This window comes from Anser brachyrhynchus (assembly GCF_964034855.1).
Source record: "Anser brachyrhynchus genome assembly, chromosome: 17".
Classification (NCBI taxonomy): Eukaryota; Metazoa; Chordata; class Aves; order Anseriformes; family Anatidae; genus Anser; species Anser brachyrhynchus.
Window position 1 is genome coordinate 13,081,656 of NC_137710.1, and position 24,554 is coordinate 13,106,209.

At 40.2% G+C, this 24,554-nt stretch overlaps 1 protein-coding gene across 4 annotated transcripts in view; it reads right to left on the reverse strand.

Annotated features, from left to right (window-relative positions):
- The window catches only part of MED13L (mediator complex subunit 13L), a 190,340-nt gene that overhangs the window by 43,219 nt on the left and 122,567 nt on the right, over positions 1 to 24,554 (reverse strand). For all 4 annotated transcript variants that reach the window (XM_080559578.1, XM_080559575.1, XM_080559576.1 and 1 more), the window contains 5 exons: positions 9,444 to 9,589; positions 7,983 to 8,177; positions 7,415 to 7,606; positions 2,812 to 2,974; positions 1,871 to 1,975 (listed from right to left, as the gene is read on the reverse strand). In XM_080559578.1, the coding sequence (XP_080415704.1) occupies positions 1,871 to 1,975; positions 2,812 to 2,974; positions 7,415 to 7,606; positions 7,983 to 8,177; positions 9,444 to 9,589 (801 nt within the window). The remainder of the gene's footprint in view (positions 1 to 1,870; positions 1,976 to 2,811; positions 2,975 to 7,414; positions 7,607 to 7,982; positions 8,178 to 9,443; positions 9,590 to 24,554) is intronic.

Below are 24,554 nucleotides of genomic sequence, written 5' to 3' on the forward strand. Positions count from 1 at the left end.
CTGCAATATCTAGTAAAGAAAAAAAACCACCTTCAAAACATGTAATATGCTTCTTATTCACAAAGATGAAACTACATTCTTTCAAATAAGGTAGACTAGTAGACTGAAAAAAAATCTGCTTTTATGACTTAGTTATGAAAACATCCAGGTTTTACAGTACACAGTGGCTGTCAAATTGTACAAAGCACAACTACTTGTACTACATCTTTTTCCTGTTTCCTCAGATGGTTATCTATGTTGTGTGGTATTGTCCTGACTTTATTTGTGTTTGTTTTCTTTGGGTTAACAGGAAATGTTACAAGTTCTCTGTGCCATAGGTGGTCCTTAGATGCAATCACCCATAATGCAGACCTAATGCCCTAGTAACTGAAGATTTGCCTTAAGCACGTGCTTACAGCATTTCCTTGAGCTGATTTCTCTATCATTCACCACATGAATGTGACCCCAGAACTCAATGACCCCGGAAAATTTTTTTAGATGGTCTGTTACTCTACGCACAAAGCTGGTCTACAGAAGATTGAATTTGCTGCTATCTGACGATGCTTTAGGGCTCCATATTTAAGATCATATCTTCATATTTATGCTTGCATTTATACACTACACGGGCACATGTGATGACTAAACAATTATATTCATATGACCGTAGCTGTCCAGCTTCTGCAGCTATACAGAGAACTGCATGGCACACATTTATTGCTGTTTGAAATCAGGTTCCTCCTTCACCTCAAACATAATGTTTAGATTTCCCTGTAGCTGTATTTACTACCTTCAGCATGATGTAGTCATCAGTGGAGGTGTTAAGAAACCGTGTGAAATGCAGCTGAACCTATCTATAGATTCAGGCTTCCATTACTGGTTCCCCAAGCTTTCCAGGGAAGTCTGGACTTCAGTTTTCTACAGAAAACGCTTGGTATCTCGATGAAACATTTATCGGTTCCACATTCTTAAGCATATATACAGCCAATAAATAATCAAGAGTAAAGAGCAAGGCTGCAGAAGAGCAACGCTTTCACTTAGAATACATCACAGTCTGTCCAGACCGAACACTCTGCCCTCTGCATGACACACAGTTCCATTGCATCCCTTTATCTCTTCTTCTAAATACACAAAAAAGAACCTGCTTCATGAGAAGTCAAACACAAAAGGTACAAGGACACAATCGTGCTTCATTTCATTTTGTACAATGGAAATTTCTAAACAACAAACTTTCAGAGATCCGGAGAATGCTATATTCCTAAATTTCTCTGACAGCCAAATCTATACAGGAAGCTCTACAGAGACTGCTGTGGCAGGTAACGCATTTAAAGATTCGGTGAGACAATACATTAATTTTAATATCACTAACTACAGCGTTATTCTCAAGCTTGCCCTGCTATTAAAAGAAGAACAATAAAAACAATAAAAACAAAACAGCTATGCCTAAACCAGCCAAAAAGCAGAGAATCATTTCAGCCACATCACTGGCCACTGCATTGACTGTTCCAGCACAGATCCTTCTTGTAGTAGTAAAACAAACAAAACCAAAAAACCCCAAACCAAACAACAAGATACCAAAGGATTTATTCAGCATGGCAGGATCAGTGTTTCTATTTGAAAAGCCTGAAGGATGAGCTCATTACAAATGAGAAATGTTTGAGTGATTCTAGTCCCCACTCTGTAGTCTGAGATCATTTTTCCACTTAAGGTGGAAAGTGCGGCAAGTGGACAATGACAAGAGATGCTTATTAATCACCTGAATGTGATGTGCAGAGTTTTGATATTAGTTTCCTCGTTTTGGAGCTAAAAAATAACACACTTTGAAAAGCACGCCTCTGTTTGAATCGAACATGCTCTTTCAATATGAGAAATGCTTACTGTCTTTGAAGCTCACCTGGAACAAGAACAACTGACTCTTTGGACTGGATCCACAAAATCCCAAGAAACAGTATTGTTAGGAACTTCCTCTTCCAAATTTGCAGTTGTAATTTGACTCCTCCTGAAGAATAAACAATTATTTTAGTAATCATCACCTTGTGTAAAACAAAACTTAAAAAATACGCCTGCATAAATTCACATGTTAGCCTCAAATAAATTACTTTCTTCTACTTCACCTTTGAAATAAAATTCTGTATTTAACAGTAATTCCCTCTAGTACACCTAGAGACTCACAGTTTGATTTGTATGGGAGGATGTTACCAGCTCTAAAACAGACAGTTTTGTCTGGAGTTTGTACACAAGATACAAGAGCCAAGCAATTTAAACTGCATCTGAAAATTCTTCTAATGTATCCAATGAGGAAATTGTACGGAAATACTGAAAAAATAAGGATTTTCAGGGCACATCATGCCATGAATAGACTTTAAAATTCAAGGCATACAATACTAACAGAAATACTTTACCATATCCTTATCGATTGGAATTTTAGTCTAGCATATGTAATGTAATGCTTCACAAGTATTACCTATAGAGTTCTAAATATCAAACGTATATTCTTTGTTCTTCACTACTTGTAGTCTAGGTACTAAAACTGGAGCAAGAAACTGCAATCATTAAATCTGAAAACATCTAGCTGAAGGCACCTACTACAGATTTTTAACCTCAAAGCCTATCACAATTAAGATACGCAAGTGCAAATACAATGTTAATAGTGTTAGGAGTTTTCAGCCGAATGCAGTAACAAATTTTCTTTGATAATGCTGTTCTGCATCATTAGCTTTGATTAGTGCCAAAAAAAGTCTGTCAGGAATAGCATTATCTAAGGCGCAATTATTAAAATTTAAATTACATATTATGTGTTATTAATAATAAAAAAAATCAGGAGTACTGCCTTACTTGGACTGTGACCTGTTGAGAATGCATTCCTTCCAGACACGGTGAACCATATGATTGTGAAATTTTGGAGTAATCTTGCTTGATTTCTTTGGACTGTGTACACTGACTGTCCCCTCCTGTACAGCTGAATGGCTGATACTGCTCTGAGAGCATCCGCTTTCTCCTGGAATACAAATTAAGAATTAATGTTAGAGCATAATTTATGTATACTATTTGAAAGCAAGAACCATTTTTTTATACTCAAGATAAAACCTCAATGAAGGAATGAATGGAATAGTGTTACACTATTTCTTTAAGTTATGCTCGAATTGAAATATCGGAATCAAAACTTGCTTCAGTAAAACCTTACAATTTGGATGTGTACATTACAGAAATTGTTCAAAAACTGATTAGTACACACTAGCAACGTAGCATGTGAGGTTCTCAGTAATATTGCATGATTATCGAAAAGATAACAAGTGAAAATATAACTCCAACAGTTAATAACCTGAAATTTCCAATTTACATTCCACACTTCGTTTCTGTCTGTCTGTGATGCAGAAACTTTATCAGTTATTGATAAATAAGCAGATGTTTCTTTCTCTACTATGAAATATGTTTTTGTTCATATTAACGGAAGTCTACTACAGTCATCCTTAAAAACCCAAACTGGAACAGCAGAGGGAGCTTTAGGCTCATTTGGCCTGGCAGCTGAGTAACGCTGTATTCTGTGTTCTGGATGGAAAACTAAGTAAGGATATGCCGCATTTTAACAAGGTCAAATCAGTGTACAGAACACTCTGTCCTTCTGCCTGACTCAAATTAAAAAGCCTTAAGAATGAAACGCTAAAAGTATTCACTGCCATACATCGCTGCATCTAACAATGCGGTTCTGCTGATTTCTACTAGGTCACTTTTTAAAATACACCTTTTAAAATTGCACACAAGCTGCCTAACTCTCCATCTTCTCTCATTCTTCATGCTTACGGTTATTTCCTCCACTCGGAACTTTCCTGCTTCTCTTTTGGCAAAGAATTCTAATAAAAAGGAGGCAGTCAGAAACATGTTCCCAGACATGCTGAGGCCAGAGGCTCTGACAATTTGTTTCACTGGCTTTCAAGTGTTTTACTTTGTTTATGAACATGACAGATTGGTAATAATAAAAAAAAAAAAAACATAAAAACTGGATCAAAACTTCAAGAATTAGCAAATCTGCCCTCCTTTTCAGGAGGGGCTGTGTATATTTAAACAAACTGCGTGAACACATACACGTTGCGTAAGTTAACAGCAGGACAGTTACAAGTGGTGGTTAGGCAAAAATAGTGCAATGGAAAGGGGGCGATAGGAGGTAAAGGAGGATAACTAATGGGCTACCAGAGCTTTGAAATTACATTTGAGTGCATTAACTATTGCTTTCCAAAATTCTGTAGTATGTTTATACACATAGTGCAGCTAGACGTGCCATAGCACGAAATGGCACTTCGCAGCAGGCACAAACATTTCGTTCTCATACTCTGACACTAATTTCTAGCCATGAAAATCACTGACAAGATACGGGAACACACACGTACATCCAAATAATTGTCATATAATGGTGTAAATACAACAGGAGGCAAACAGCCACTCACCAGTGGTCACTTCGCAATCCCACTGCTGCACTTTGTTCCTACACATGAAAAAATCCCGTTCCCTAGTTTCAGTGGCAAATTGTTTTTTTCCATACTTTAGACCCAATCATATACAGTATGCTTGGTAGAGACCTGAAGAGATCATCTAGTCTATCCTGTTTCATCCCTGATCAAAAATTGAATTGAAGAAAGGAAAAAAAAAAGGAAAAGCAAAAAAAAAAAAAAGGAAGAAAAAACCCCCGTGCCTCTCTGCTAATGGTAGCTTCCCACCAGCCAATTTATTCTAACACTTAATTATCCTTACTCAGAGAAAGTTTTTCCCCATGTTTAGCCTAGATTTGCTTTGCTCTAGTTTAGATTCATTACTTACTGGTTGCAGAGAAAAGATTTGTCTTTTTCCCTTTTATGTCTCTGAAGACTGTTTCACTGTCTCTCCTTCAAATTTCTCTTCTCTAGACTAAACAACCTCAATTCTTTCCATCTTTCCCTGTGGGCCCTGTTTGCAAAATCTATAACCATTCGTACTGCACTTTTCTGGACTCCATCCAGTGTGTCCACATCTTTGTTTAATAATGGTGCTCAAAACTGGACATGGAACTACAACCACATTTTTACCAGTCCGGGGCAGAACTGAAGGATTATTCATGTGCCTCAGATTAACCCCGTCTATGTATCCCATTTACCAATTCCGAACAGCATGCCATGTTTTTCCAATCCATTTCTCCGATTTGTCAAGGTCTTTTAAAATGGTAAATGATACAATATAATGGAATCCTTTCGTTATTCACTGGGGAGGCACCAGTTTCATATTGCCCTCCTAAACAACAGCAGAGATCTGACAGAAATTGTGGGTGCCAGATCAAACAGTATGAACATTTTTTAGATGTTCATAGCTTACAAGCATTGAACTCGCTTGTGATGTTATGTAAATTTCACAGGGATCTGAAAAATTTAAAAATACAATGGCAATTTTTCACATTTTAATCTGCATTAGATACTTTAACAATCTCTAGATTATTTAGAAGTAGATTGTCTTGCTTCAGTTACTTACTAATAAAGTAACTTTCTTTTCGCTTATTTAAGCTATAAATTGCCTTGAAAAACACTATTTGAGGTGAATTTATATCTCACATTCTACTTGAGTAGAATTATTAGCAGTAGATACAGCATATTTTTTATTGTATTCATACACAAGCACTGTTCATAGACAAGTACTTCCATGGCAGTGGAAATGATGATGATTTTCCTGGGCTTTCCATTGAGATCGATCCTCCTCATCTGACAGAGGTATCTATTAAGTGCTAAGCCAGCCCAGTAGCTCCCTAGACCTCAGCGAGGGTATTGAAAGGGTTCTTCAGCCCCATCTGGGAGTTTACTCTCCCAGAAACTCGCAGGAACTTCACATCTCTGACACATCTACTGCTCTGTCGTGGCAGACACTAATCAATGAGTTCAAAAAAGTACCCTCACATGTACTTAGTGTTTTGCAACTGCTTCAAATACTTTCAAAAATAAAGTTTAAATCCATTATTCTGCTCATGTACTTTGGGCAGCATGAACAGATGCTCCTTGACAGATGTGTATTGAAGATTCCACTGCGATAAAGGCTGAAATGTTTCTGAGAGGCCTCTGGCAGAAGGCTGTCCAGTGGGGAGTGGTCTCTAGTGATTTTGCTAAGTGAGAAAATCTGAGAACTGAGAACTCAATTCCAAAAAAAATTTCATTTGCAAAGCATAAAGCATGCCATTGCTTGTGAAATCATTATTAAGAAAAGTTACAAGGCGATTGCGAGAAAGCTGGGGGAGGAATGTGGATAAATACCTGCTGCGGAAAGCAGAGAGGATACCAGCCAGTGGTACCCGTTGAAAGGAGATGAGGCAGTGGGCACAAATTGAAATACAGGAAATTGCATTTAAACATGAGAAATAACTTTTTCTTGTGAAAGCAGTCAGCCATTGAAACAGGCTGTCCAGAGAGGCTGTGAAGTGCCTGACATCGGAGATACTCAAAACCTTACTGGACGATGTCCTGAGCAGCCTGCTCTGCCTGGCCCTGCCTTCTGCAGACAGACTGGACGAGATGATCTCCAGAGGTCCTTTCCCACCTCAACTATTTTGTGATTCTGTTAGTAATTGGCAAGTTCATAAAAAGTATGTTCAGAAGACAAACTATACAGAAAATATTAGCTGTAAACATGCCTTGAAAACATTCTTTGAACAAAAGTCAGTTTCTTTTTTTCCTGTATCAGGTAGTTCCATTTTTTCTTTTACTTCATCATCTTAGATGTTTGCACACAAACATACATTTGACTCCTCTATTCCAAAGTCCTTGTTTGCACACAAATGTATGACTCCTCTATTCCTTAGTCCTCACTTGTAACTGCAATCCTGAATTTGTTGCAGCATAACTACCCCAACAACAACTAATGTGAAGATCTCATCTGTATCGCAAATGACAACAGACTGTATATTTATTTTCATTTCTGAGGAGCAACAGAATATATGTATTTATTTTTAAGAAGCAAAATACTGAGGATCTAGCACCCTATCTACCAAATATTTGGATAATTTCCAAGATTACAACTACTATGGATCCAATCGCTTGAAAGGGGCATACTCCTCCCAGACAAAATAGGTATAATGCAGGTATAACGCAGCGCTCTGTGTGCCACTTGCAGATGATGCAAGCCCCTATCTGACCCCATTTGGGAAGCCCAGCTCTCTGTCACCAGTTCCAGAGACTTGTGCATTTCTTTTGACTGGCCTCTAATTAAAACCCAACTGTCGTGGGTAAAAAGAGTAGCTAGTATTTGCAGATTTTTATTACACCAACACAAATAACTAGTCAAATGCTCTATTTCTAGCTCTGTACAAAATGAGCTACATATCCCTGTATGTTCACTATACCCTTGTACAACAATGAATCAACACTCTCCTCCCACCATGAGCTACACAAAAATGGAAGAATGACTGCAGCCTGCTGAGCGTATTGCTTACCCATAACAGCCTGCTCTGGAGAAGTGGGTGGAGTGAGTGGCATCCCACAGGTACTAGCAGGATCTTTCATGCTTCCAAGTCCCTGCTGTCCCACATTTATATGGCCTCCAGTATTGGCAGAATTCTGTGACATGGGGATGTCACTCTGGGAGATGAGAACAAAGGCTGAAGGATATACCATCCTTACACCACCTACAAAGAAATGGAAAAACAAAAGTCTTAAACATACCATATAATATTCAGCAGCCCTAGTCCCTTCCACTTGATTTCAATGTCAATTAGACAAAACTTATCTGAAATACAAAGAGCTAAGGAATTTCACATACTAATAAACATTCAACCCTCTACAGCCAGTACAGGGAAGAAACAAGTAGCTTGATAATGTGAATAATAGCATGTGGGATACAGGGAGTAAAGAAGCTTGAGGCAAGATAACTAGTCAGATGTTCCAGTGTCAAGAGAGCTACAAGAGAAGATAGGAAAATTATAATAGCTGTTTCTGATTAATTAGATTTTTTTTTAAGCATGTGGAAGAACAAAATCCTTCAGGCAGAATACTGAAACTTACCAACAATGACTTCAACTGCCACAGGGAAATCGTTGTCATATCCCAGCTCCTCTTCCTCTTTCATCCCTTCTTTTTTCTTCAGCACCATAGGGTAAAAATACTGCCATTCCTCCATCAGCTTACGCGTTGCTGGGTCTGACATCTTATATGACTGGCCCGTGAGTGTACCATTCAAACCATAAGGACTCACCAAAACTGCAAAATAAGAAACAACAGTGCCTACAGTATGTATATTTCACCCATATCAGCCATTCTGTGCCTAGCTTGACTCACTATTCCATTTGTGTGCTGATTTAAGGAGCTGTCTTCAGGGAAATGCCATTGCAAAATCAGGTAAGGTCATGAATTTAAAGCTTCATGACACCGTATTAGCATACTTACTGAGCTAAAAAACATTTTTTTTTTTTTTTTTTGCAGTTTAGACTAATGATATCAACACCAAAGTTATCAAGTGTACTGGAATGACACTCACTATGGCAAAGGGATGCTCATATATGGAAGTAATAGGAGACAGATACTCAACAATACGGTTTTTACCAGAACACATGGTACTCGGGCCTTCTCAGCATTAAAAAGGATACAGACAGCAGTACCTGAAGAAGACTACAGACATGACAAACAGAGAAAACTAGTTGCTCTACAACAGATACTTCTATTCAGACTCAGTTTTGCTTTTAGTTATATTTGATTGGAGAGACTAATCAACTTAGCTCACTGAAATAAAATCTTAAATGATTTAAGTGTCTACACTTCTGCCAAAACTTCACATTTTGTAATGAAACATTTTTCAACAAAATTTCTATAAGCACTCATTTTCTAATCTCTGTGTGTTTCTTTAATGTTTAACTTTATAAAAATCTCTTGCTTTGATTACTTTGAAATTACAATTTCAGACTAATAACAGTATAACTCAATGAATGAATTATTCTAAATTTGGGGGGTAGAGAGCTGCACTGCAATTGCATCATGATTTTAAGAAGCTGTAACTTAATTCTGTAAAACCCTAATTTCTTACACTGGCAAATATATAATCAGACTTTTCATTCTTTCTTATGTACCTTCATTCCTCCTTAATATTTGTATCCCTGCAGTATTAAAGTTATGGGTTTGAACCCACTGACCTAGACACCATGCAAGAAAATGGAATCAGTGCACTCACGTTTTAAAATAGTAAGTCCTCTAACAAAAAATATACACTTCTTTTTATTTACTACATATGCGTACTTTCAGAAACAATATTAATGAACAGAAAGCTCTGGAAAATTTGCAGACCATTCATGGCTAGCTATAGTTTTGAGGTCCTAACAACATTTTGCCTCATGTCCACAATTTTCTGAAAAGAAATTTGAGCTATTTGAAGAATTCCTTAATTTTATTTTAATTCATCTCTGAAGATAACATCACCAAGAGCCACACAGCAGTGAGGATAAGCACATAACGTTCCCAAACTACCTCCCTTACCTTGGAATGGCGATGGTGAGGACTGGGCCATATGGATATGCTCCTCGTTGATCAGGTAGATTGGCTGGTGTTGAGCAATCTCCACACTGGTGCACACATTGCTTTCCCCATGAAGAAAGAATGTGAAGGCACATGACAAATGTTCACTGGAGATGCAGGGAGACAAAAAAGAAACAAGTTTAATTAGCATGTTAATGAACTCACAGGAGTGATTTCATAGCCTCAGAGGCCAAACTGGCTCAAAATACACTCTTAGGGTTTGTCACTTGTGGCTACTGAGTGCAGGGTGAAAGACTGACCGATGACCTTGTACAACAGAATGACCTCTCCCTGGACAGCTATTTAACAGTTCTGGCACCTCTCTCTAAGATGCGTTTTCCTGCCTGTTTCAATTAATAAGATCATTACAAACATACAGGCCTTTAACCAGGATTTAAGAGGTAAAAATAAGGGTCTTCAAAAAGAAAAAGCAATTCTTCAAAATTAACTCTGAAACTGATTCTAGCTGAATGGGAGTAGGGAAGGAACAGGAAAGATGTTTGTACAACACCTCATGAGAACCTCCATTAAGAGAAAATAAAAGCACTTGTTACAAGAAGCTGGCAATGGTCTAAAATGAACAATGGATCAGCTACTGATGATTAAACTTGATTTAAAGTGAATGCTATTTAAACCTTTCCTACTTAATTCTACCCATTAAGTAACTCTCATCACTGCCAACTATTTGCCTAAATATCCCTTGCAACAAAGTCACAAGAAAAAAAACGCACAACTGTGTTTCATGCTTTTTATCATTGTGATCAGTGAAAAATTTACAGAGCTGAAGTGGTAATGACGTGGTGATTTTTCAGTCCCATACAATAGCTGCACGTAGTTTTATAGCTGCTGGCTTTGACACAGAACCAGCCATCATTTTCAAGCCACCTTAACTACCTTGACCAAAAAGGATTAACACAGGCAACTGCAGCAATTCCGCTTCAGTATTTAATACAACCAACTGCTCAACTACTGTCACTTATTTCTGAACAAAGCACTGATGGGCTGGAACAGGAGGCTGTTTGCATCTCACTAAATCTCGGTATGATTCCACACATTGTGTAGGACAAGTTTTCACCCCATAGCACAAGTTAGCCATCTGTAAGCCTCAAACGTTACCAGAGGAAAACAGAAAATGGTCAGCTGAGAAAATCTGGAGAGAAAATGTTCCTTAAGTGAAAGAGAACAGTGTGACTTCCTTGGTGCTACCATTCTGTACCCAGCGGCACTTTGGGGCATTTATTTAACACTATGAAATAAAAGGGTTTTGTACATTTCCATCTTTACAAAGGAAAAAAATTTCAAGTTATTGCACATTATCATCAGTGTTGTAGAAGTGAACTGCACATTAATTCCTGGGAGGTGAGGAACAAAATGGGCCCAGGTATTCCTACCCGCCCATCTTTCCTGCCCCATGTTAAAGGAAAAACTAACAAACAAGAACGGATTGTGCCCATCCAAGAAACACAAAAATAAAAGACCAACTATATCATCAAAACCCGTTACTTCCCTGACACAGGACAATAGCCTTGAATATAAAGAAGATCCTACTAAATCAAAAAGGCTGAGAAATCTGGTGTAAGATCAAGCGGGAGGATAATCTCTGCAATGAGTTCTGTGTGCAGCAGGTCAGCCTCTCTAAAGGAGAGAGCAAAACTATTTGTAAAGGAGTCATTTTCAACTCCTGTCTTTAGGATATTACACAGAAATCCTCCTGATTCTGCAAGCGTCCTACAGTGTTTGCCTGTGAAAGTCTTGCTTGTCTTCTATTGAACTGCAGGAAAAATAGCCTTCTGGGACCACACAGGGACCCTTTCAAGCCTCTTGCAAAGAGGTCTGGCATGAACAAATCACGTGCCGTCTTATGCAACAGTCACAACTGACCATAAACACTGTCAGAATAAGAAATAGACAAAACCAGAGTTTGAGAGACAAAAGATGACTTTGTTTTTCCAGGGAAGGGAATACGTCTCACTAACTTTTTCAGAGAATCAGCTAACACTGAAATTAATCATTAAGTTCAGAAAATGAAACAGCTTCAGATAAAGAAAACGAGCATCCAACTAATTACAGACCAAAAAAATACCCAAATACAGTACTAGGTCCGGTTTAGTTTCCCGAAACCACGGCAGATGACAGAAGAACCGCACCAGCGTGGCCAGCAGCACACATTCGAGCAGTGAAGGACAGAGCACGGCCAGCACGAGGCACGCACAGAGCACGCACGGCGAGCACAGAACCCGCCAGGCACAGCTGCACCCTGCTGCCCCTCCTGCTCCTCTTCCTCAGCCTTTCTCCCTCCTCCTGGGGTGGCCCCCAGCACCCACGGGAACACTATGCTCCCTCCGGTGCCAGCATCGGTGCCACACGATCAGCTTTCAAGACAAAAATTGTAAAGATCAAGGCCTGGGGACTTCCTACACTCCCAACAAGCTTCTGGCAGATGCTGAGTAAAATATTTACTTGAGTAACAAATAGGAATTTTATTTCAAGAAAATAGTGTCAGCGCCCGGTGATGTATTCCGCTCAGGCACGTACACCCCAGCCTGCTGACATTCCTGACTTTAGCACATTTCACACAATTCCTTAAATACCAAGCTGCAGCAATCACCCTCGCTGCGGACAAGACACATTGCCGGATGAAATTCACGCAGAAAATTTACCAACAGCCAGGCTTCACAGGCAGAATGAGCTCTCGAACTCTGCTTTTCAGAACCACCTCGACATACACCAAGACCTACGTACTTCAACCTAAAGCTCTAAAACCCACATGTTGTTCCAGTCCTCGCTAGAGCCCTCCAACCGCGTTTTATCTGTGCCCTGTGCTGCTGACCAACCTCCTGCTCTCCTGGGGCTAAGGAAGGCGACGTACAACAGCTCCACACAGTGCACATCAGGCTGGAGATCTGGAGATGCTCAGCGCCATGTTCAGACTGATTTTCTTTTTGATATTTAAATGCATTTCGACCACATTCAAAAACAGAAGCTGTCAGGCTTTGGAATCCCACTCTACAATCTCAACAGATTCATAAACCTGCCAGTTTCTGTACCTTCTCTTCCTTGTCTCTCTGCCATTTGAAGTATCAGAAAGCACCAGAGAGGCCCGTGAAATGGCTTCCAGGCCATCTCCCCTGTTCTGTGAAGTCTGCTGCGCCACCCTGAGCTGCCAATTCATAGCGGCTCAGAACAAGCACAGTAACACAAGTACTACCACATTTCAACAGCTGCGTTACACGCTCTCTCTGCATGGATTAATGGATTGCGCAGGGAACGAGACTAGCTTTACAATCACACTTCTGAGCTTGTATTGCTATGCAGATGAAAGGAAGAAGGGCCAAAGCGTCCTCAGGTGGAAGGGCAAAAGCAGGGTGGCCGTCCTGAGCAAACTGCCAGGCAGCACAGCGTGCCACACGGCCCCTGGGAGCTCCCCATCAGGAATCAGGGGACCTAAGCATCTGATGGATTTAAAAATGTTGGGAGCATTCAAAGTTATTTCAGCCTTGGGTGTAGTACTAAGTGGAAATGCTTAATGCTTAGTGATACTTTTATGACCTTACACTTCACATATCTGTGATAAAGACTTCAGCTAGATTTACTCAGCCAGCTACAGGTTAGGGTTTAAGGTTTTTAATTCCTTCCTTTCCTTTTTTTTTTTTTTTGGTTCAGGCATACAAACAGTGCCACCAGAGCCAGTGGTAGTTGCAGCAATTTCGCATCACAAAATTTCAATACAGATTTTCATAAGACCTATTCTTTTACCCTGTTTTATCAAAATTGAAAGCATCTTAAAAGAACGCAAATCTATACGGTACCTCTGCTAAGCCATGCAGGAATCATCATCCCCTTTTCACAGGTGTTTTTTCCAAAAACCTCTCTTTCCTTTAGAGGAGACTGACAGCTGCCGCAGTTGTGATGTCACATTCCCAAACAGAATATTTTGTGTTATTTCCAGCTGTAGCCGCATTTAGGCCAAGCTCTAAGAATGCTGAGCACTGTGGTCTTGAGCCAGCAAATTCTTGAGCATATACTTTAACGACTATTTCCAATCTATTTGCTGAGAAAGACTTATTTACTAAAATTAAAGTCGTTGCTTAAGTAAAAGGCATCTATTAATAGAAATACAAAGAAAAAAAAATCAAACCCCAATTCCACAGTGACAAATATTCCATGTCATTTCACTTAGTTTGAATCTGTTCTTTGTGTAGGAAACTAATCCTACTATGCTTTAAGAGCAAGGAAATTGATAAGGAAAACCCCCAAAAGAAATAACAATGTTATCTAATTTTTTTTTGTAACACAAGCAAACATCTGTGTCCTCCTAAGTGTTACAGGTACTTTTGTTTTCTCCTCTATTTGCCATACAAAGCAAACAAGATTTATCGCAGAAAATCCTTTCAATAAAGACTATTTACATTTATCAGACCTTCAGTTTGGCACCTCATCACCTGCAACTGGCAATAACTGTCTTTCAAATACTTCCTCTGGGATCTCCATTCCCTTAAATAACTTCTGAGATACCTAAAAGGTACCTAAATCTCTTTTTAATATAACGTTTAGGGCTTCCCATAATCTTTCTGAACACCATTCCCTCCATTACTATAAACGACTTAAAGGAAATACATGAGTTTAAATTTATGTATATATAAAAATCAGATGAGAACTATGAAAACATGACAAGGTTTATACTACACAACATTGGCAGAGAAAGGAGAACATCTGATGGATTTATTATCTTACTTTTCCCATATGTAGTAGGTTTATATAAATACCTGATGGAAAATGAGCTAGTCTGCATTCAAACTTTAAAGAGCTTATTTCCCTACAACTAATTTCAATGAAAAAAAAATGCTGAAGAATTGCATTTTGTAACTGAGCTCTGAATGCATGTACAAAATGAGAACATGCACACGTGGCTTATATGAAGCACTTTGACAAATGTTATTATCTCTTACTCTAAATTAAGACTGTATGTATTACGTGTTCTCAAACCCTCTCATCACCGGTACAGTTGTTGAAATGGTTGTTTATCATCATAAACGTAACCCCAGTCTTGGGTACACTTTTGCTCTCTTGGAGCACACCCCAAAACTTCCCTTCCTAACACAGCCACCGGAACTTTGAGCTCAAGCTGCCAGGCTGCTGGCTGTCGTGTTTCTCTCCTTTACTGTGTAAGCTATTGTCAGTAAAGCCACTGACTGCCTTAATTTTTTGGTTGTTGCTTAATGAAGAATAATCTCTACTGCTGTTCTAGTTCCCCTCAAAATTAGGGTTGGGATCTGGAAGTCCCCAAATCACAGTTACCCCAAAATAGCTTTATTATCAAGCCTGAGCCCGATCTAAGAAGAGGCAGCAGTAAGCCATGAGCATTAGCCTCATTTGTATGATGGTGTGTTTTCCTAATCACTTGGTTGATGTGGACTACAAAAAAGAGGGCATGAAAAGGCTCTGCACCAACTGGGAACATAAGAGCAAGAACATAATGATGGTTTCCTCCTGGTTTGTCTCAAGCAGCAGGACAGCTACAAGCGGGTCACAGCAATGGTCCGGGCAGGAGATGGCAGTGTCTGGACACCTACAGCTCCCAACATGCATGAACATGTGTCGGGACATTAACAGCCCAGTTTGAAGATTACCTCTTTGTAAATAATCTGGATAGAAACGTTCCCAGTCAAGTATGAATTTGACAAAGCTCCTCCAACTACAGATTGAACGTACTGGGAACGGAGAAAAGAGGCTTTTTGCTTTGGTTTTTAAGTCACACCTTTCCCAGTGCCTATGCTCATCCTTAAACGAGCAATGGTGCGCTCCCAGAGCGCCCGCATCAGCAGGACACTTCTCCATGACATACAATGGTGCAATTTAGGAACTGGTGCTGCAGGGACCTGCCAAGCAGCTGTGTTGAAAGAGAAAGCTTCTCCACACATACTGCGAGAGCAGAAGAGGACCTGGAACTGAGACTTCATCAATAGCAGCTAATTAAAAAGAAAGGCCAGGACCCATTTTCTGGCCCTTAAAGGAAATGGCACAGCCAGAGGATCATTCAGTTAAACCCTCCTCATCTCTCCCCCGAAAGGAGGCACTATCTACACTGATTTACTGGAAACCCTTGGCCCATGCTAGCCCCAGAACCTCTCCCCAGGCTTTGCCTTGGACCAGTGCTAGCTGCCACTGCCAGGAGCCAAGCAGGGAGCATGCAGCAATTAGGCAGGCGGGATGATTGCAGGCCGCTTCTCGAGACCAGGACCTGTCCGGTCTAATAACTGGTGTACATACAGCCTGAGAAGCAAAACATTTCCGTGGTATTTCTCGTGCTCACAAGTAACCCGTAACATCCCCTGCCTAGCAGATGGACTGCGAGCATTGCCCAGGCTGAAATAAGACGAACTGCATTATTCAGAGGTGCAGCTTCAGTAGTCTGCAATATACAAACATTTAAGCAACACAGTGTGATTTGTAACCATTTCTGCAGAAACCACAATTAAACCAGAACGGAAAGCAGTTCTAGACATGGACAAACACACGAGTTCCGTGGATGCAACAGCCTTGCTGCAGGTGGTCGGCAGCCCACCAGAGCCAGTGGTTCCCTGTGCTGTGGCCTCAGACGCAGCCCCTCAGCAGGTAGGTGAAACAACCTAGAGCCTGCTCCTTGCTCTTCCTGTGCAAGGAAAACTGACCCCAGGAGAAACCTCACTACACAAGGAACACAATCTGTGTGTCTGTAGCTGTTCCTGCCCCAAGTCACCAACGGTGGGATGGCAGACAGTAAGGACACGGGAGGCCGAGCTGCAGATTCGATCATGCTGCTTTGGCAACTTCTCTTTTCCTGTTCTCTCTCTGGGGGCAGGGGGGCATGCACAGAGAACTGCAGTTCCCAGCACTGCCCAGGCCTTTCGGTGGTTACATTTTGTACGTCAGTATGTCGACTCACGTGTTGTGCTGGAATTTTTTTTAAATGTATGAGAGGCGCACCCAAAAACTCAGAATAAATATTAATTACCTGTAGCGTTTTTCCAGTGTGCTAGCAGTTTCACAAGGCAGCAAGCATTTAGGTAGCATTATCTAAACGCTTTTTGTGTTAGACTTATTATCTCAACGCTTCCTCAGGCATCACCGACAAAACCTCTTGCCATGGCTAACACGCCTCACCACGGAGATGCTCTCCCTGATTCCCCCTCACAGCCTTCCGTCCTTCCCTCCACAGAAACGTATGCGAGGTGACACGGGCGTTTATACTTCAAATGGGTACATCAATCTGCAGCACGGCAAGGCTAACAGCGGTACGAACACCTCCACGAAGTCAAGGGGAAACTGCTGCACACTGCATTAGCGAGCGCTTTGAGGAGTAATTCTATCAGAGGCTCTGCGTACGAGGCGCGCTGCGGGTCTCTGCTGGAGGAAGGGGCACGTACAACGTATGGAACCTTAACACAAACACAGTATAAGCTGCTCTGCGATTTCTGCACTGGCTGTTTATGATCTCTTAGATTAAGATAGTCCCATGTTTGTTTTCTTTTTTTTTCCCCGTGACCTTAACAAAGATAGATGGGGCTATACACGGAGCAGCGGCGCAGCACTCGGCACTGTAAGAATATTGCACTGCGACAGCACTCGCACTCCGGCTTCGGGGAGAAGTTTTTCCCTGTGTGGACGGAAGACCACCAAGCTTTTGCCACACAAACTGTGGAGGGAAGAACATGTTCTGCAGTACTAGCCCCCCAGTTTACCTTAAACCTATACAGAAATAGGCAAACTTTTACGGTATAGCTATAGGTAGCTGCCCCAGCCCACCAGCATTTTGAGATTTTCTGCCAGGTACAACTGAACTGGCAGTGTTATTCCTTTCGCCCTCTGAATGAAATACCACACCATAACAAATGCACATTTCCCATACAGATTCAAAATTAAAACCTTCTTTTTCTCTGTTAGGTAAATGTTGCATGCTGAACATGGCAATGTACTGATTTGTTCCTAGCTGCACACGTGTGTATCATGCGGCTTGTCAAAAATGTGCTGTTCTGATCAAAATCTCATTACTATTATTTTGAAGATGAACTGCAGTAATTCCTAGACTGCTCATAGATACCGAACAAATAACCCAGGTTAACACAGCACTCCTGAATAATAGGACATGAGGCTGCCTGCCCACTATTAAGTTTTTCCTTTTACTACACACAGGGACGAATCCTGCTTTTCATCTCCATCAATGCCACTTGGGGCAAGAAGGAATACTGAAAGCCCTTGGAAAGCCAAGGATGAGGCTCATCCTCACACCACGTATGTGGAAATAGGGGACAATGACAGATGGCAAGAAAAGCCTGGTCAATATACCTGCTAATATAAAAATGAACCAGTTAAAAATCAGAGTAAGTTTGTTCAGTTGGCACTTCAGGACTAGTGGCACAGCGCATTCAGACGAAGCGATGCGACGTCCTGCTCTGCAGAAGCATGCCACCTGCAGATCAAACAGCAGGAAACCAAACGCTGCGGCCACGCACGGGGAGACTGCGTGCATCTGCCTGCTAACAGTTAACACTTAGGAACTTTTAGGGTGCTGCACGTTACAAAATACACTGTCTGCAGATAAGAAGATGAGATAAAAAGAGAAATAGTTTCACTCTACCAGAGTGAAATAAACTTAAAAGAGATTCAGCATACTTAAAAAAAAAAAAAAGCTGAATAATGATTTTTTAATTAAATCCAATTTTTATTAAATCTATTCAATGCCAGATGAAAGCGACACAATGGAGGTATTTTGTATGCTACCAAATAAAATTTCTGCAGTGAAATCCTAAATAATGTTCTTCTCTTAGCAGCAGGTAAGTGACAGAGGCAGCACTCCACCCTTGGACTCCCCAAACACCATAATGGACAGCTTGAGGCACCAGTGATTACTCAATGCATTTTCTTTTTATTTGTGTTGCAGTTCAAAGTAGTGCTGACTTAGAACTACAGCTGTTTTCAATTATCTAGATTTGCATTATCAAAAAAAATGATTCTGCAAGTTTATCACGTGCATTACGAATATCAAATCACTGTGATAAGACACTGGATCCTGCCTATTTAGGAAATAAAAGTAGTTGTGACCATATTCTTATTGCAAGAACGGATATAGTCTTTACAATGAAATCCAAAAACATACCAAAAAAAGAAACCAAGGTTATTAAAGGGATTTTCAAGTTAATGTTCAAATAATTTCACTGAAACTTCTAAGCTTCCACAGGAAAAGAAAAAAACTAAAAAAACCAGGAATTTGCTTTTAACAGTACCAGTCTTACCAGGTATTTTGAAAACAAAAGCCCAGTTGGCAATAATGAATGACAGTTAACTAGAAAATTGTCACGATGTGGATGCAAGCTTTCTTGCCCTAGCATACTCAATAGAACGACATCAGGAAAAACTGTATATACGGTTTCTAAAATCACCACTGTTCCCATCCTTATGACCTGCCTTATCATTACTCTGCCTTCCCTGTTTGACTCATTCTGTTCTGTTTAAAACAGACTCCATGGGAAAATTCATTTCCACAGAAGACCTCTCTTTAAAACAGGAATGCAGCCAGCTCAGCACATATATCCACAGTGACACATAATACTCATGGTAGCTGAGTAAGTTACATGTTAGGTAACATGTGGTATCCCAAAAAAGCACTCTTCTTGTGCTATTTCTCTTAGCTTTTTATTAAATACTATGCAGGCATAACATCACCTCAGAGTTGTCATGAACGGTTCTGCTCTGGAGACCGGGACTGAAAAAAAATCCTTTTGAATGTTAATAAGCTAAAATCAAGAACAAGCCTGACTAATGCTGATGGAGGCTGGCCAACCTTTTTTTTTTTTTAAGCCTAAGGCATAAACTGACCTTTTCTCAACAGCTCAGTACTGCAAAGTTTAAACTCTGGATCTCCCTTGAATTACGCTTCCCTCAGTAATTTTACCACAGATAATACAGCTCTCAATTACTTCATCTCATGAAGTGAGCTGCAATCTAACCGCTGACCAGCGCATCCGTAGGGCGATCCACCCGCGGGTCACGGACCCCCAGGGCAGCTGAAGGAGCCAAGGAGGCTTCCCACTGTCCCCAAGAAAGACGTTTTCAGCAGCTGCACCGCGGGTGAAAGTGACGTTCCTTCCCTTGCCAGCGGTGTCACACTGCTCTGCCACTGGCAGCTGTGGCACACAGTTATCACCGTACCGCACCGAGGCACAGTAGTGATCTAATCACATTCAGCTTGTAAAGGAAAAGAATACTTACACACAGGTACGTATGAGTATCAAGCCACATTTACACTAGGAGCTTTGTTTTCATAATAGTAAGCGCATTAAGTAGCATTACTACTACTCTGGAAGCAAAGCCATAAGTTATTATCAGTCCTTTGGTATTATTAGGTGGCAATTCAAAACCATGTTAGACAGTTTTATTGTTTTTTTTAAATACACCCTTGTGGCACAGATTCACTCAAAGTCAGAACTATGTCTGTAAACCCATCTCTGCTCTGCATTCCCAAAGATTAAAAATACACATTTTTGAACAGACATTTTACATGGGATAATACAAAATATCTTCCAAAGGAAAAAGTAAACAAAATCAAACACACATTATATCTGGATGGTTATGTCAAAGTTTGCTCTGAAAGCTACAAATTTCAGGTGCTCAACTCTCTATTCTGCCCTAAAAGGCTTTGAGCTCAATAGCAGTTTGTTAACAACCATCGCTCACAACAGCTCTGCAACTTGAGCGAATACTAGGACGTAGGTAAACACTACTGTATGCGTTCTGGGGAGCTACTATATCATTATGTATGTAAAATCTGAAATACCACAATTTTTTTTTATATATGTGGGCATCTTTGTACAACATAGCTCTCGGTTTTTCAGTAACCAAGAAAACATTTTCTTTGTGTGGGGACACCTAGTTGAGAAAACTGCCCCAGTACTGTTCTAACAAGGCTACAGAGCCTTGATCCTATAGCTACCTTAGCAGAAAGCAAAAAATATAGGGGGAAACAGTAGGTGAACATACAATGATTCTCAGATGGCAAATAGCACAAGGAACGAAAGTGAAGCAGACACAAGACATTGCTACTTCAGCACTCCTCCTTGCAACGTCTTGAAATAGATGGATGGCTTGCGTCCAGCCTTCAATTTATTGTTTTCCAAATCTTCAAAGATTATAAGATTGCTATCGATAAATCCCCAAAATGGGGCTCAAATTAATGAAACCTGAGGTCTTCTGGAAAAAAAAAAAAAGACAAATGTCCCTAATAATAATGGAAGCTAATTTTCTAAAAAGCATGCAGTCTTCTTTGTCGTTGCTTTTTGACTAATTTAAGAAGAGCTGGCACAGTAATATCAATCCATAGTATTTTACAAGTTAATAGACACTACAATTAATTTGCTGGATCTCAACTGAAATTACTTTTTCAATCACTCACAAATATGCTCTCCAGACATGCACACAGGCTCTGTCACCACAGAGAAGATACCAGACCACAAATATGTAGCACACTTGACGTTTAAGTTATAAAAATAAAAACACAGCATATCAAATACCACTCCTCTTTTCAGCAAGGCTTCTGAACAGATGCTTATTTTTGCTGTCTGCTAATGTAGGTTAATGCACCGTTCTTCTCTTCACCCCCACGAAAGCTGAATGCTATTATCCAAAGTAGCATTATATTAGATTAAGGCCATTCAGAAAGAATATTCTTGAACAAATAGGGCAACTGGAAGGGAAAGAAGGGACATAAGCCCATACTTTGTTGTCATTAAGTTCAGTGAAGATGAAATTACATTTATCTGTCTCGTTCACACAAAGTACATTAACAACACTACTTAGTTTCTTCAACACAGAAAAATTAGGAAGAAACCTAAAAACTACCAATGTAGTTTTGATTTATACCTTCAAACAGCTGCTTACAACAGGCACCTCAAGGAAAAAATACAAGTAAATGCATTATATCATAAGGTTATGTGAATCTTTAACATAAAACTGAACACACAAAAAAAAAAACCACAAAACCCCACCAGGCATTAAATACATCTATCTGTTTTCCAGTATTAGCCATTTTTTAGTTTCTCTAGCAGGTAAACTTCAGCTCTGTGAGCTCCCTGCTGCAGAGGCGGGCAGGCTCCCCGAGCACGCAGCGAGCTACCTTGTGACCATCCCAGATCAATTTCAAAATGACAATGGCATATGTGGGAAGACGTGACTCCCCTCTGTGTTTGTTTCTCTCCCAGAACAAATCTTCTGATACCTTCACATGATTATAAAGCTAGGACACCAAGCCTGCATTTGAATTACAGAACACGAAGTGATATGAAACTTGACAGAGAGCTTTAATATTCCTAGGACTTGCAGCCAAACTCTCACATTTAGCCAGAGGACAGCGCTACCATAAAATGAATGCTGTTTCTGTCCCCTAAAAGGAAAAAAAAACACAAAAAACACCTACACCTCGACTGAATTAAAAACAACAAGAAAATCCCCAAAGTACTTAAATCTCCCTGCATTTCTTAGTGCTGCACACCTCAGTCAAGAACCAAGGAGTTGAGCACTTTTTTGGCTAAGGGTATGATGTCCTTCACCCTCCTGTTGAAGAGCATAAAGCTTAATGAGCTACACCTGATGGGCCTGAGTTTTTGGAGAGAGCTGGACCCGACTCATTTTATGGCATGGTTTCAGAGAAAATTTGTCATCCTTTGCTGTATCATCTGTAAAAGAGACTGCAGAAGATGTAAATACCTACTAATATACATTTAACATAATGCTGTAAGCCTGCTGCCAGCTGTGCTTCGAGAAGATGGCTGTGGAAAATTATTTCACACGCACCCATTATGCAGTATGATCGCAATTCATGGAATAAATTTTATGATCCAAAACCATATTAAACAACATGTAGAAAATACTAAAACCTTGAAAAATGCATTAATTTATTCATTGCCATGCATTTGTGATCTTTCCACTTTCAGAGTACATTTTAATTGACTAGTTTAGAGACCAATTAATCCCTTTGCATTTAAGTCAATCACTGAATCCTCTCCAAATAATTTAGCGTCTACATGCTGGCTCCCATTTGATGTCCCTGAAGAGTGAATGCAGTTGAAACGGGTGGCACACAACTCAGGTCTAGTAATAGAGAAGGAAGTGCATTAACAAATATAAAACAAAGCTTTGCAGTTTAGTCAATCATATTCCCTGTTTCCTACCTCTGCAGCTCCTATTTACCTCCTGAAAGTTTTCTTCTTTTCCATGGCAATTTCTTTGGTACTAGTGTTTTTTCTCTATGGCACCTGGTCTTCTTCTCTTCTAGCTCTTTTATATTTAAACTAACACTAAATTGGACTTAATTAAGGTAACACATTGTTTACCTCTCATTTTTTGACTTAATTTCAATTTCTTTAATAACCACTTTCCTTCTAGGTTTACTCTTCCATGATCAGGATTTATTTTCTTCTTGTCAAGCTCCCATACCTAGTTTAATGAAATTAGTCCCACTGTGTCACTTCATATCGCTTCACAGAGACCACAACATCTTTAATACCAAATTATTTTCAAGTATCTCTTAAAGAGAGGGAAAAATGACTTTTTCCTATTAAAACCACTCGAAATCTCACTGATATTACAATTGGATAGGACATTTGCTTTCCCTCAAAATAACACATTGAATGGCAATAGAATGAACATGGGATTTCTCTGCTACACCAGTAAAGTACCTTTGAAAATGAGTCGCCTTTTCTATAAGCTGCCCAACCAAGCACAAAATCTGAAAAGAAAAATTATTTGCAATAAGCCATAGTTAAAAACACCCCCTGAAACTACATGAGGCTCAAATGAATAGAGCTTAAACAGATGAAAGGAAGGTATCATTTCGGTACATCTGTCCAAGATGTATTATAATATTTTTAACATTTACATAGACATATGATAAACGGATCATCTGAAAACCGAAGAACATATGTTCTGAGAACACAATTCAAGAAAATAATGTGAGAAGGAAAAAAATACTCTTCTATCATTTTAAATGCAAGATTTCTTGTTTTCAGTTCTACCAAGCAACCTTACAACACAAATTACTTCCTCCTCAGTTTTTCCCTTGTATTAAAAAACCGGTCTCTGGCTGAAACTTCTGCTGAAAACCACCACACACAAAAACACTTCTGTGGCGAGAACTGTTTTCTATAAATGCCAAGCATACCAGTCATGTGCCTTACAAGAAAGGAACTACAAATCGTGCTGCAGAGCGTGCTGAACCAAGCAGAAGGCTCTGGTGAGCAGCACCCATCCAATTGTGACTCTGCGAAGCCCAATGACCACCAGAGAAAGGGAAGGCAGCATCATTTATTCATCTGCGATCTTTAGCTGTGGTAATGCCAAAGCAAGCCAAATGCAGAGAGTTACGGATCTCTCTGCTCTGAAACGCATGAGAACTGGGTGTAAGCCCTAAGTAGGCTTCCTCTCTTTCGAGCCCAGTGCCTGAGCCTCTACTGCCATCTATACTGCTGACTCAGGACCGCTGCCAGTCCAAACAATTCCGTAGGAAGGAATGTGCTGCAACCACTCATTTCGTACCGAGTTCTCACCCACGTAGCAAAATGAGACGGTTCAAACTGAGGCTGGTTCTGTGCTACCAGCTATTGTGGTGATGGCACGTGTTTGCTCGCAAGTGTGGAACAACAGTTCAGAACAACTACAATCCAGGCGTGGAAGCGGAATTACAACAACTAAGAGCTAGCTTAGGCCGCTAATTCCCCTGCAGAAGGCGCGCTGCTCTTGCTTGTATCCAGCCCCTGTCTGCAGAGATGTACACAGGGGTAATTCTGAGCTCCAGCAGACAACACAAGCCCACAGATCAGCAGCACGCTAGGAAAAAAGATGCAGCATGCCCTGATCTCCAAACCAGCCTGGCCAGGTAAAGCACTGAAAGGAAATCCAAATCACGGGAACAGCTGAACTCTGCAAGCTGTCTGCATGTGCTGTTGGAAGGAAAAGCAGCTAGACTGACGCATACCTATGAAGTGTTTAGATTGTACAAAGTTCATGAAAGCTTTCTGAAAACCCCAAAGACTTCATTATTTC